This window comes from Equus quagga, chromosome 4, assembly GCF_021613505.1.
Source record: "Equus quagga isolate Etosha38 chromosome 4, UCLA_HA_Equagga_1.0, whole genome shotgun sequence".
Lineage (NCBI taxonomy): Eukaryota > Metazoa > Chordata > Mammalia > Perissodactyla > Equidae > Equus > Equus quagga.
Window position 1 is genome coordinate 53941535 of NC_060270.1, and position 15539 is coordinate 53957073.

General features: G+C 31.8%; 1 protein-coding gene across 1 annotated transcript in view; it reads left to right on the forward strand.

The window, feature by feature from the left end:
- SI (sucrase-isomaltase) overlaps positions 1-15539 on the forward strand; it is an 84422-nt gene that overhangs the window by 31015 nt on the left and 37868 nt on the right. The window contains exons 17-24 of the mRNA XM_046659326.1: positions 588-742; positions 1810-1894; positions 2698-2754; positions 3960-4084; positions 5715-5803; positions 9077-9126; positions 9876-10046; positions 12010-12165. Coding sequence (XP_046515282.1) covers positions 588-742; positions 1810-1894; positions 2698-2754; positions 3960-4084; positions 5715-5803; positions 9077-9126; positions 9876-10046; positions 12010-12165 — 888 coding nt within the window. The remainder of the gene's footprint in view (positions 1-587; positions 743-1809; positions 1895-2697; positions 2755-3959; positions 4085-5714; positions 5804-9076; positions 9127-9875; positions 10047-12009; positions 12166-15539) is intronic.

The following is a 15539-nucleotide window of genomic DNA, read 5'->3' on the forward strand; positions in this document are numbered from 1 at the left end:
ATAATTCAATCTACCACAAATAATATAGGTGAAAAATTCTTTGCGAAAAGATTTTTAAATTTTATTTGTGTGTATGTAAATAAGAAATATCTAATTTAAAATAAATTTAATTAAAACATATATCATGGGGGCTGGCCCCACGGCTGAGTGATTAAGTTGGTGCGCTCCACTTCGGCTGCCCAGGGTTTTGCCGGTTCAGATCCTGGGCTCAGACATGGCACCACTCAGTAGGCCATGCTGAGGTGGCCTTCCACATGCCACAACTAGAAGGACCCACAACTAAAATATACAGCTATGTACTGGGGGAATTTGGGGAGAAAAAGCAGAAAAAAAAAAAGATTGGCAACAGTTTTAGCTCAGGTGCCAATCTTTAAAAAACAAAAACAAACAAACAAGAATATATCCAAATGAAAACATAAAAACAAGAAATATTTGCATACTTTGATGATGGATAGCAGTAATCTCAACCTTTTATAAACAAGCTAAAATATGTACAATTTACTTTTTAAAAATAGATTAAATGTTTCTGTTTTAATTTTCATTAACATATTAGCTTTCTTATTTCCCTTTCTCTTTTTATCCCATAGGAGCAGGATCCAGCATTTTTTGGACAGGATTCTCTTTTGGTTAGATCATCAAAATACTATTTGAATATTCGCTATAGCTTATTACCTTTCCTCTATACTCTGTTTTACAAAGCCCATAAGTTTGGAGAAACAGTAGCAAGGCCAATTCTTCATGAGTGAGTAGCATGTTTAAGAATTTTGATATCTTTTGAAGTACAATCAGATGTATATTGAAAAATTAATGGAGATAAATTAAGATGTCAGGCAGATTTCTTCAGCTCATTTTTACATTTGTATAGTTTGATGAACTGCAGAATGATACTAGTAAACATAATTAATTTGGTAAATTGGAAAAGATTAAGCTAGAAACGTGAGAATTGAATACAACTTAAAAGGAAACAGATATATAGATAGAATATATTGGGGAATCATATCAGTAATTATTAAATATAGAATTTTTGAAAGCATAATCCTGTATATATTGTAAAATCTAAATAGAGGTCAAGAATATACTATAATTACAAAACAATTAATTGTGCTTGTCTTTGTAAATCTTGACGAAAGCATGAACTTTCCTTGAGAAATGACAAAAGACCCTTTCAAATCCAAGTCAAAATGGGAGTTTATAGGGGCTGGCCTAGTGCATACTGGTTAAGTTTGTGCATGCTTGTGTGCATTTTGGTGGTCCAGAGTTCGCAGGTTTGGATCTTGGGAGCAGACCTATACACCACTCATCAAGCCATGTTGTGGTGGCATTGCACATATGAAATAGAGGAAGATTGGGACAGATGTTAGCTCAGGGCCCATCTTCCTCACCAAAGAAGGGAGTTTATAATGAAAAAGTTTAAAGGGAAGAAAATAAAATATGAAAGATTTATGATACCTTATGAATATATCTTTCAGGAGAAAATGAATTAAACAAAATATTTGTTTATTACAGACAAAAAGTAACCTTTTCATATATGATAGATTTTTCTGTGTCCCAGATGAACTATTTTCCTCCCTCCTTCCCTTCATCCCCTCCTCCTTTCTTCCCTCTCTCTCTCCTCTCCTTTCTTTCTTCTTTCTTAAGTGTCAGATCAAACCATAGGATGTAAGAACTATGGATTCAAAATTACGTATCAAACAAGTAAAATTAAAGCAAATAATTATTCCCAGGGAAACCTGAAAAGATAAACCAAACAAGAAATATGGATAAATTTATTTTGCATCTTTAGATTGTAAATGTTGTCATTGTTCTTAGGTTTTATGAGGATACGAATAGCTGGATTGAGGACACTCAGTTCTTATGGGGCCCTGCATTACTGATTACCCCTGTCTTGAAAGAGGTATGTTTTACAATTTTAATGGTTGTTGCTTAAACATAACTTTGTATAACCAAATCCATGCTAAATGACAAAACATCTGGGTGATAGATGTTACTCTATAGACTGTTTCAGCCAGATAAGTGTTGAATTGAATTCTAAAATGGAGAAGAAATTTTGAAAAATTTAAAAATATTAAGTAGATTTATGCTTTTCAAATATGTAATGTATAACTGGAAAGAAGAAAATTTTATAAAATAAGTGTTTTTCTGAAAAAGAAAGCTTTATTTATGTAATCAAAATCAAATCTTATAGTAATAATGAACTCTCATTTAAGTAAACATAGACATTGAAATTTTGCTAAACTGTAAATAAAGGAGAACTTAAAAGCAAGCTGATCATATGAAAATTTTGAAAAGATAGTGGAGTGAGATATTTGGTTTTCCCTATTATTTAAAAGTCTATATGCCCAAGCAAATATACAGAAATGAATGTGTTCAAATTCACAATTGCCATGTAGATTATTACAATACAAGTGCATGCATGCATTATTTTAGTTGCCACAAATTAATTTCATCTTTGCTTTTGGTATAGTTTACATTATATTACCCAAAATGAGTAAAATAGCCTATTGATTATTGTTTATAGTAAATGTAGGAGTGTAACAACACAAAGGAAGTTTTTTCCTTTGACTATGAAAATCCAACAATATTTGATGTGATTCTCTTATGTTAAGTATCGAAGTAAAAATAAATAAATATAAATATATGTGTGTGTATATATATAAACATACATCCATATATATATATATATTATCTTTATTTTAGGGAGCAGATACAGTGAGTGCATATATCCCTGATGCTACTTGGTATGATTACGAAACTGTAAGTAACTTTAATATAATAATATACTCACAAGTATTATATTGTCAAACTTCTGTCCATGGAACTTAACTCTAAACACATAGCGTATCTATTATAAGTATTTCCGTTATTTTTATAAAAAAGAAGAAGAATTACAAATTTGAATAATGTGTATAAATTTTGTTGCAAATGATTAATAGAAATTTATATTCTTTAGTATAAAGAGTTATAGTATTTATTTTTAAATTGTGGAAATAAAAGATCAGAAGCAACTTTGGAAATGAATGGTGACTTATTTTAATACTTTTTCTATTTTATATATCTATCTTGTTGCCAGAAGAGTTGAGTATTGAGCTAGTCTTAAGCATTTGTTTTTACATGGTACATTCAAACGTTTGGGAAAGGTTTTCATTACAACTTTGAAAAGGCAACATAGCAGCATTCATACACACAACCTATTTCTTTAATTAACCAAGAGTTTTTGAGAAGTATTTTAAAAGGCATTATTTTACATATCACATATATTTACTAAGCAGACTCTTTATTTTTATAGAAACAATGATTTTTTTGAAAAATTCTTTCTAAAGACATCATTAACTTTAACCCAAAACAAAGAATAAAAAATAGCGCTAATTAAGAATAGTGTTAATTATTGTACAAGGGAAATGTTTTCTCTGTTTGATTTTTTATTTTTTTAATTTTTTTATTTATTTTTTTTAAAGATTTTATTTATTTTTTTTTTCCTTTTTCTCCCCAAAGCCCCCCAGTACATAGTTGTATATTCTTAGTTGTGGGTCCTTCTAGTTGTGGTATGTGGGACGCTGCCTCAGCGTGGTTTGATGAGCAGTGCCATGTCCGCGCCCAGGATTCAAACCAACGAAACATTGGACCGCCTGCAGCAGAGCGCGCGGACTTAACCACTCAGCCACGGGGCCAGCCCCTGATTTTTTTATTTTTTTGAGAAAGTTAACTTATTTTTCCCGTGCTTTTTTTGGAAAACTGAAAAATAAATGTTTTATTTAAAATTTAGAGAACGTATTAATATTCATTTAGATGACATGAATTGCCCATAATAAAAATTATTTCTATGTGTAAATTTTAATTCTTGTTAAATGTGGCTTAAAGTCTTCACTAATAACAAAAAATGTTTTTTACTTCCAAATAAGTTCCGAATCTTTTTAACTTCCAAAATCTTTACCTCCAAATTTTTAATTTTCGAATTTTAGGGAGCAAAAAGGCCATGGAGAAAACAACGTGTCAATATGTATCTTCCAGCAGACAAAATAGGATTACATCTTAGAGGAGGCTATATTATCCCCACTCAAGAACCTGCTGTAACTACAAATGCAAGGTAAATTGAAAAATAATTAACTGAAATCTGAAATATAATTCAAATTTTAATATTTCATATTTTTCTTAAGAATAAAAGATTGATGTTTAATTCCCCACCAGAAGATATTTTACATATGGAGGGAATTCTTAAATATAGCTATCACAGTTATAAAAAGAAGAATCAAATTATGTATATTATTATAAATTTCTTAATTTAAAAGTGTACATAATTAGAAATTTATTTCCTATGTCAAAAATTTACTGACATTCTCTATAGAATATGTGTAATTAAAGGTAATTGTTGATTCTTAATAAAAATATGACATATTAAAGTAAGTTATATAATTAATAAAACTGTCAGTTGTTACAGATTTGGAGTTTCAATACATAAATGTCACAGTGTTTTTCTTTCTGCTAAAATGTTTTAATTTTAAGTTGGTAAATGAGGTGGATATTTCTGTTTAGGTGAAAACAAGATAAGAAGTAAGTTTTTCAGTAAGAATAAATTCTAGAAATATTTTGAAAAAAAAAAGAAACTTGAAAATTCTGGTGCTCCATCTTGCAGCATTCATTCTGGGTACAAGGGCACAGAAGGTGTCATATTGAAGCCACTTATTTCCCCATATTCTGCAACACCCCAACAGAAAGTGACTCTCTGTTCCTTGTCCTGTTGTATCTTCTTCCTAACCTTAAGAATATTTGGAATTATATTGCTTACTTTTTCTTGTATGTGTTGTGTCTACTCCCCTAGACTATAAATTCCATGAAGGCAGGGACTTGACTTTCTACTTCTTTAGTCCCCAAACCAATAATAGTGTCCAGCCCCTAATAGGCTCACTATTTTCTCTAAATATTTGTTGAAGGAACAAATTCATGAGTGAATGAATGTGTGTTAGTAATTTAATTATTTTGGCATTCTAGAATTGAATATTTTTATACTGTAGCTGTTTCATGATTATGTTCTCAAAAAATTAGTTATACTCTAGAACTATATTGAACAAGAGAAACATACATGTTGGTGAATGCATGCTGGAAAGAACATATTCTGTAGAGAGCAGTTGCCTGGACTGGATAGCCTCAGGGGCACTATTTTAGGTTTAAAAACCTATAGTAATAAATAACTAAGAAAAATAGTTTTATTGATCATGTCTCATTTCTCATGATAGAATTAGTTTCACTTATAAAATTATTAGAGATTCCAATAAGCATTTAAAAAAGATTTTTATATTGTACATTTCATTATTTTGTATATAAGATGTAGCCCTGATAAATCACAATTTATGGTTGATATGTAGCAAATACATGTTGAATTGAATATTCATAAGATATATTTAATTTTTCTTGTTCAAATTGAAATATTGCTATACTGCTTCAATTTTTCTGATGTCTTAGTCTCCAAGAAATTTTAAATTGTATTTATATTTATGCCTTTCATTTATTTTCTAAGTACATAAATTATTTTTCTCATTGAAAAATTACCAAGTATATAAGCATGAATTTTATTAATATCAATTTTATCATGTGACTGCAGAACTAGAAATCTGTTAGGTTGAAATGACTTATTTATAGGATATTTCACTATTTGTTTATAATTTTATTTATTTATAAATTTATTTTTAATCATATATGCACCCAAACTTACTTTACAGCCGACAGAACCCTCTAGGACTTATAGTTCCGTTAGATGAAAATAACACAGCAAAAGGAGATTTTTTCTGGGATGATGGAGAAACTAAAGGCAAGTCTCAAAGTGATATGCTTTTAAATATTCATTCTGTTGATGGGAGATTTTGCCTTTCTTGGTATAAAGTTGTTGATGTCACAATCCAATATACACTTCAGGATAGATTTGGAGAGGGCTGATAACCACTCTGAGTTTGTTATAACCAGCATTTCAATATATACATAGCTTACATCTGTTAAACATACCTAGGTGTTCTGGATGAGGTAATTAGCGAATGCCAAGAATTCTTAGTGATTTCTCAAGGAGCCCTCTCTTGGCCTCTGTTTTGATATTATCATGTGATTGCTGTGCTCGTATATTTTTATCTCAGAGCAGGCAAGGTCTCCTAGGCAATGGCCCCTCCTGCTCCTGATATCAACATCCTGTCTCCATCTGTGCCACCAGGTGACTGCACCTGTCTTAGGTTGCCTCCCCCTGGAGGTCTTACCGTCATTGGCTGACTGGCCTTCTCACCCTGGGTCACAGTTTGTTGGCAAGCCTCTTCCAGTGATTATTAAGCCTTCCTGCGTCGGAGGGGCTACAAAAGTCACATCTGTTTAAAAAATATCACATTTTAACTTTTAATTGCTGTTTTTTATCTATCTCAGAGTTTTAGTATACCTTATGAAATTAAGGTTATTTTACAAAATTTAGATTACTTTATGAAATTTAAATTAATTGTTATTTAAATTATATATATTTAAAATACTTAAAATTAATTTGCATATTTGTTCATTGTAAAAGCCTTCAACAAGTGTAGGTATCTTTGTTTATTAGATTGTTATTTTTAATTAGCATAGTTATTAAATTCACAGATATACAAACTGAATCATATTTTCAACTGTCTTAAATGATGCTGGTTGTTAGAAATAAAATTTTTTATTACTATAAGTGAAAAGGAAGCAAATATTTAAGGCTTTAGTTAATTAATGAGAAGTTATTTGAGGTAAGAATACCATATAAATGTTTCAAAATTTATTTCAATTATTAAGTTTCTTTAATTTTATACCGTGAGCTCCAAACTTGAGAATTCAGTACACCAAGTAAATAAAAAAAGAGCCATTTTTTGCTAATATCTGTTTATACCGTAGTAAATTTATCTGTTTAGATTTCATTTTTTTATCCCATTTCTTTTAATAGAAAGCTCTTAGGTATGTGTTTTATATATGTGTGTATAAAAAAATTATAGTTTTGCTTCTGTTTCCTTCACTGCTTCTCAGGTGTGTTAAAGAATATTCTATATACCTTTATATGTATATGAAACATCCAAATATCTCTAACTTAACTCCAAGAAGTAGTCTATGTATTGGTGTGCTCCCTTATAATTTGAAAATAAATCTATAGGGGCTGGCCCCGTGGCCAAATGGTTAAGTTCATGGGCTCTGCTGTGGCCACCCAGGGTTTCACTGGTTCAGATCCTGGGTGTGGACATGGCACTGCTCGTCAGGCCATGTTGAGGCTGCAGCCCACATGCCACAACTAGAAGGACCTGCAACTAAGATATACAACTATGTACCAGGGGGGATTTGAGGGGATAAAGCATAAAAAAGAAAAGATTGGCAACAGCTGTTAGCTCAGGTGTCAATCTTTAAAAAATAAAAAAAGAAAACTATAAAAAAAAATTCTTGTTATTTTTTAAGTCTTATCTGTCAATGAAAATGCAAATTGCCACAATACATCTCCTCCACCTACAGTCTTCCCCTTGTCAGTTGATGGTAATTTCAGCTTCACAAGATGCCGAAAGCCTTAGAGTTGACTCTTCTCTCTCACAACCTAGGAATTTCTCTTCATTCTACCTTGATCTGGGTTCTCTCATCAGCTCCACAACTATCATCACTATGTTTCATTTTGGTTACTATAGTAGCTCCATAACTGGGCTCCAGGTTTACAGCTCTTGTCAATCCCCTTTTACATTCTATTTACAATCCAGCAGGTAGAGTGATCCTTTTAAAAGATGATTCAGATCATCTCACCTCTCCTCAAAACCCTCTAATGATTCTCTGTTTTAGTCAGTTAGAAGCCATAGTCTTTACCAAGCACTAGAGTACTCACCATGGTCTGTATTTTTTGCATGTGTGCACATACAACATGCACACACATACACAGAATTATCCCTTTCTGCTCTCCACTTTTCATTCTACTCCAGCACAGGAGCTTTTTTGCACTTTCTCAAATACCTTAGAGTTGATGCACACTAGGGTGAGCTCTTCCATGAGAATATATTCCAAGCATTTACTACATAGAAATTCTGTAAAAATGGATTCCAGAAAAAATAAATTATTTGTAATCATCAATTAAAGAATGTTATTAAGATAATACCTCTGTTGGTAGTCTATAGGACTTGATTTTAAGGTTATTCTTATTTCTCATATTATGTAAATATTCCCAAATATATTCCTTTCTTTCTGCCTGTAAAAATTTGTATTGATATCTTAATTTCATATAAAAAGAAGGTTAAAAGTATGAGAGAGATATGATATAATCAGGCATATAATATGGTAGCTATATAGTTATGTGTTTTGAAAAGTTGAAATCAGAATTTTCTGAACAGTCAATTTATAAGTAAATATGCAAACAATAAAATGACCTTCAATTCATGTCCTGACTCTAATTATATTTTCTAGGATTAAAATTATAGGTAAATTAATGTTATTGAAAGTACTGTTTATAAACCTTAGGATTCCCTATACATTTTTACTCTGCTTCTTCCTAATTACTTTGGTCGTAATCTTTAGTTTCTCTGTTAAACAAATATGCTGATTAAAAACTTTTATTACATAGGTGGTGCAGAAAATCATTGACATTTCATTTTCCTCATTAAAGTTCATTTCAATCTTTAACATGTCTTCAGATTTACTTTCTTCCCTCAAATAATGAAAAAAAGTTAAAAGATGCAAAATAAAATTGTGGTATGCCTTGTATTCCCAAGATAAACTGAATGTTACATGGTTTAGTAGAAAGAGATAAAATATCATTAAAAATATTAAATTTATAATTTCATATGTTTTACTATGTTTTGCTATCTCTGAATTTTTGACAGTCTTTTAAAAATTCAACTAGGCAAATATGCATTCATACCTTTAATTACTGGGAAAATAAACTATCAAGATTATTTTGTTTAGATATAATTAAAAACCTTAATTTAAAAAGATAATCTGTTTAATTTGCCTCATGAATAAACAGTATCTAATTTTTTCAAATTTCTTAAGTGTATTATTACTGTAAAAATAGAGCAAAGAATTTATCATTACATTTTCATCTGATAATGTTATTTTTTTCCCATTTCAGATACCATAGAAAATGGCAACTACATTTTATATACATTTTCTGTTTCTGATGTAAGCATTCTCCTTGGGCACATAATTAAATGTATACCTTGTTAGTGTGTGGGTTATGCCTTTATTGTGGATCTTTTGGGAAAAGATGTTTACATTTACCTTCAGATTTCAATGGATATAAATTCAATAAGTTGTAAAATTAAATTTTCAAATTAAATAAATTTTTAACTGTTTCCTTAAGTTTCTACATTTAAATGTAATAAATGAGTTATGATGATGAAATTAATGCACAGAAATCTTCAGACTTCTTAAAGTACAATGTCTGGTTTAAGCAACATGCCACAGGAAAGTAATCTCAACATATACAAAAATGTTTTAAGACATCAGTCACAGAAATACTTGTCATGGATTTTGAATGAGAATGAAAAATCTATGCATAAGGTTAAATTTTGAATAATTAAAAGCAATCCTTTTTGTAAATGTTAGATTTCTTCATATATTCGTTTTTTGTCAAACCTAAGTTCTTCTTCCTCAACAGTAGTGCTAGAATGAGAAGGGACATATATATAAGTTGCATCATGAGTAATTTAGGTTATCTCTGAAAATAAATTTTGTGGCATGTATACAAAAATAATTGAAAAGAGTTACTAATGAGTGCATTTATATATGCTACTTGGATGTGGAGAGCTGGCTGGCAGGCGTGGAGGGAAGATGATTGGTTCTCTTCTTATTTCACACCTGTATTGTTATTTCAGGTTTGTATCTAATGACCTTCTACTTAACATATAATCTTCTATACTTTTTTTCAGAACAAATTAGGTATTATATGCACACATTCATCGTACCAGGAAGGAACCACTTTAGCATTTGAAACTATAAAAATCCTTGGGTTGACAGAGACTGTTACATACGTTTTAGTGGGGGAAGAAAATCGACCAACACAGGCTCACAGCAATTTCACTTATTATCCTTCCAACCAGGTAAATACAATTTTTAAAATATTTTAGCTGTCATACAGTCACACATTTAGCATTATGTAACCATTCAGGCTCTTGGTTTTGTGATTTTTTTTTCCTTCCTGACATAGCTTTCTTTTCTGTCTTTTCTTTTTGCTTCCAATATTCCATTTTAGGTCATTCCAACTAGTATTTAGAAATCAACATGAAGGGGCCTCCTTGCTACTTCTCCCTCTCTATTTCATTTTATCTTGTAAACGACTTCCATATGCCTAATTTTTTTTATACCATTCTCCTACCCTGAACTCTAACGTACTCACTTGTTGCATACAATAAAGATTCTAAATGTTTTAGCTTCTCATTTAAGACTCTTTGAGATATTAATTTAATCCACTCCTTCAGTCATTCTCCCTGCTCTTCCTTCCATGGACACTCAATGTCCTCAATATATCTTGTACTGTTTTTCTTTAAATTTTCATTTATATTGTCCCCTTCTAGTACAAGACCTTTCTTTTCTTGTAATTTTTGTCTCTTTTAACGGTTGTATAGAGAAGGAAAATAAGTCACAGAATTGGGCTCAAAGATCACCCCTGCAATCTGTGAATTTAAACATATTAAATTAATCTCATTATCTCAGCTTTCTCATCTGCAAAATGTAATATTTAAATCCTACTGTGGCTTTGGGTAATAAATTAATGTATTTAAAATGTTACACAATAATAACATAAAACATGGAAATGATTCTTACTGGCATTTACTTTTTCACCATTCGTATAATACTAAATTACCAGTGATATCAGCATAAATAAATTCTAAACTGTTTGAGATATAGAACATTTTCTTAGAGTATTTTTTGTCTAACTCCTAAGCCCTCTGGCCCAGAGTTTTGTCTTAGCAACTTTTATAAAAATATGTATTGGTGACTTATTTTGTATTTAGTAAATATACTATAATTTATATATTCCTAGAGCTATAAGAATTAATCCACATAAATTAAATGAAACAGGCTTATTGAGAACTTTATGACTCTAACAAAAATTATCAAGAGGGTATAACACAAAAATCATTTTATTTGGGTTTTGCAATCTCAGTTTATATCTGTGTTTGTTTTTATGCTTATGTAAAGATTTACACAGTCACTATTAGATACAACTTCTTAATTCTGCTGTGTTTAGACTGATCTTTATATGAATTTTCATTCCTGAATATAGACTTATGAAATTAAGTTGATATCAAAAAATAAGCCATGCTGATGAAACTCTGGGATAATTTTTGCCCATGTTATTCCCAAAGTATATAATCAATGACCAAACATAACTTTGCAATGTTCTAATAATAGGAATAATTATGTTTTAGAATATATATATATATAACTATCCTCTCATCTTTTGCATAATGCCATATTATCTCCTCTCTATCTTGTCCCTCGAATATTGTAAGCAGTGGATAAAATTAGGGACAGAATTAAAGAAATAAGCATTCAACTCCTCTGACTCTGGGAGCCTCCAGATCAACCAAAGTGGTCACCTTTTCTCCCTGAGGGAACAAACATTTGTTGCAAATCTCCTCAGATGCTCCAGGCTTTTTCCTGGGTGCTTTACATGTCACATATCATTCAGTCTGTATAGCAACCCCTTTAGTCGGGGTCATTGTCCCCATTTTAAGGGGGACAAATTGATAGACAATTTTCATAAAGACTCATGAGTATTAAACGACGGAACTGAGCATTGAACTCATGTCTGGATTTAAAGATAAATACTTTTCATCAGTACTCTACAATTTCCCCTAGTGGTCCTGTCTTGAGGCCCTAGCCATTTCAGTGGCATGACACGTTTTCTTCTTTCCAGTCTGTTCTTTAAGTATTATATTAAAATATTAATGATTTGATTTGAAAAATTGCTGTGGTTGAGGCATTTTATAAATGTTAAGTATTTTAAAATTATCCAATGGTCATAAATATTCTTTAATATTTTCTTTATTTTCAAAGAGTCTCCTAATTTACAATCTCAATTTTAACCTTGGAAGAAATTTTACCGTTCAATGGGACCAAAGTTTTCCAGAAAATGAAAAGTTTACTTGTTATCCAGATGCAGACGTTGCAACTGAAGAAAAGTGTAGACAACGTGGCTGTCTTTGGGAACCGGTAATAAAAATGTTAATTATGATTCATAATACGACTATCACATAAGCATTTCAATGTAAACTTTATATATTATAATTTTAATTCTACAACATAGAAACTAAATTCATCTAGAGAAGCATTTGGAATTTGAAATTAGGACTTCTGATAGACAGTTTGTATTTATCTTAATTAATTCTCCAAAGACATAGCTTAGTAAATGTCAGACTAAATGCATGTGTGAGTTGCTTTCTAGGCACTTTGGATAGTCTAACTTTATTTCATAACACAGTACTCCATTTGTTGCTTTCTATGAGGTGTTGAGTGGGGCTGACTAGTTTAAGTGAACAAGGTATTATGCCAGTAAGGGACAGTCTTTCAAAAGCATTGTCTCAAATTATAAAATTTCTGAAATTGATTGATGGTCCCTGTCTCTTCCTCTAAGAGGTGATAATGTGTGGTCAGTTAATTTGGTCATCTTTTCAACAGAATGATGAAGGCTATTGATGGCAGAAGTTTTAACAGCAAATGATATGGAAAGTGTCCCCTCTTGATATGCTTATTTTTCAAGTTCTGAGCTTTTGGTTACATCATTGAGTTTTGTCAGCAAAAACATTTATTTCACATAACCAGAAAAATAAATGCATGTGTTATACCACTGAGGAGAGTCAAGACATGTCTGCCAGCAACTTCCCAGAAATGTCTGTGCTTATATGAGGAAGTACATAGAATGTGTGCTACCAGAGAAATTTCTCCCATTCCTGTCCATTGCTTGATAAAGCAGCATGATCTTTACCATTAGGAATGTTTATGGAAGAATAGAAGAAAAGAATTGAGGAGGAGAAAAGATCCTGAAATCAATGAAAGACAAATAGTGAAGTATATTTCCATGCCTACAATATCTTCTCTTTAAATTGCAGCTCTGCATTCAAATCCATGACCATGCCCCATTGCATTCAGTGCATGTTCACTTACTTCCGTTATCAAAATGAATCTAAAGGATGGGTACTAAAGCGAAAATAACTTCTAACAAGAAAATGTGAAAAATTTACTTTTCCCAGAACTGCTAGTATTTTAACACCTTACAGAATGTGAGGTCAAGTAAATGAAGCTTTACCAATGAATGCCAGGCATAAAGAAATCCATTAAATATGATGATTTAGGGTACAGATAAACTTCCTTATACTTCTTTAGATGATACTGTTTATTCATTGATTCATTTGATAAATACTTATTGAAATCTACTGTGTTCTAGGCACTGTTTTAGGTGAACAAGAGAAGCAAAACTTTCTTCCCTAATAGAGCTTATATTCTAGTGTGGGAAAACAAACAAATAAGAATAAAATTATGTGTTATGTTAGATAAGTACTATGGGGAAAAATAACACAGGAAAGGAGAAAGGGGAAAGAATGCCAGCAGTGTAATTTTAATGACTGGACAGGGAAGATTTCTTTGAGAAGATGACATTTGTTAAAAGAAAAAAAAAAGAGAGATAAAAGAAAGAAAGGAGGAGCATAATATTCCAGAAAGAAGAAACATCAGCCTGAAGTACTTTGAAGTAAGAATGTACCTGGTATAGTTCGCAGACAACAAGGAGGCCATTGTGTCTGAAACAGAATGAGTGAAGGAAAGAGCAGCAGGAGACGATATTATAGACATATGGAAGCAAATAATATAGCTCAATCACTTAGGCCATTTTTAGGATTATGATCTTTACTCTGAGATAGAATGCTCCTGGAGACTTTTGAACAGATAAATGAGAAGATTAAACTTCCATCTTAATGGGATCGTATGGCTTCCGTGTTGAGAATGGACTGTTAGAGGATGAAGGCAGGGAGACCAGGAAAGAGGCTGTTGCAATAATCAGGGTAAAATATCACTGATAGAACTAGAATCAAAATGTATTTGTAATAAATTACTGACTTCTGCGTGTGTTTTTAAGATAAAGCCAAAAAGGTTTGTTCTTTGATTGGTTGTGGAATATGAAAGAAGCAAAGAATAAAAAATGTCTTCAAGTTTTTGGTTCGAATAACTGGGAAAAAGAGAAAGTTGATGTTCACATAGATTGGGAAAACTGTGGAGGAGCAGGCATGGAGGGAAAGAGTTACGTATAGGCAAATGAAGGTTTAGATGTCCAACACAAATCCAAGTGCAAATTGCCAACTGTGAGATGTATTTAAACTAATGAAATTGAGAATTTTATATCACAGATAAGTTATAAAATTCAGAGTCAGCATATACACAGTGATGGGATAAAGCCATGTGATGGTATGACATCATCAAGAGAATGAGCTTGGAGAGAAAGGGAAAAGTTCAAAAAGTAACCCAGAGTCATTCCAACATTTAGAATCAGGGAGTTGATGAGGAACCTGAGAAGACACTGAGAAATAATTAGCTTGAAAACAAAGAAAATGCTGGTTCCTGGAAGCCTAGGGAGCAAGGCATTTCAAGACGGAGAAAATTACACTTATAAATCAGTAAGATAAGAAGTGAAAACTAACATTTGGACTTGGCAGCATGGTGGTCTATGGTAACTTTTACGAGAGAAATATTGATGAAGTGCTGGGAGTAAAAGCCTGGTTAGAGTGAGAGTGAAAATTCAAGTGAGAATGAAGGAACAATTGGAGATAGAGTATGGTGAAATTTTTATGTTTTGTTCTAAAGAAGGAACAAAAAGTGGGGCAGTAGTTGGAGAAATTAGTGAGGTGACAGTTTCTTTTGTTTCAGATGAGAGAAATAAAATTGGCTTATGCCATTGAGTGTAATCTATAATGAGTGCAATATTAGAGATTCAGGAGAGAATATTGAGAGTTGTAAGAGAAACATCTTAATAGGACAAGACACGTAGAGCTGAGGGCACAAATGAACTGGTTCACCTTAGATAGAAGCACAGGCAGTACATATCTTGTAACAGAAGGTGAAGTGGTAGGTGAGTAGAGGTGGTGTTTTCTTCTGATTTTTGTTCTGTTGATTTTGTTTTCACATTGAAATAATAAGGAAGACCATTAGGGGATAATGAGAATAGGGAAGGATTTGCTGGTGGTTGGAGAAGAAAAAAAAAATACCATCCAGTGGTGTGTGATAGTGAATGAACTAGGAAAATGTAATATGATTGCACCATTAGGATCCACTCTAACCTTCTTGACTATAGAAAGGGAGAGCTGTCTGCATGATTGGGTATGTTTCTCAAGCCATAATTGTAGGCATTGAGAATGTAGATGGTAGATTTTTTCCCAGGATTATTGTTTTGCAACTGAGAACATGAATGCAAGCAAGGGGCATAGGGATTGAGATTATATGAAATGGTGTGATTTAGAAAAAAAAAAAAAGTTTGTTAAGAAAGGAAGTGAAGGCGTAAAGGGGTGAGAGACAAGTAATGGTTGGGTTGTGTGGTTGCT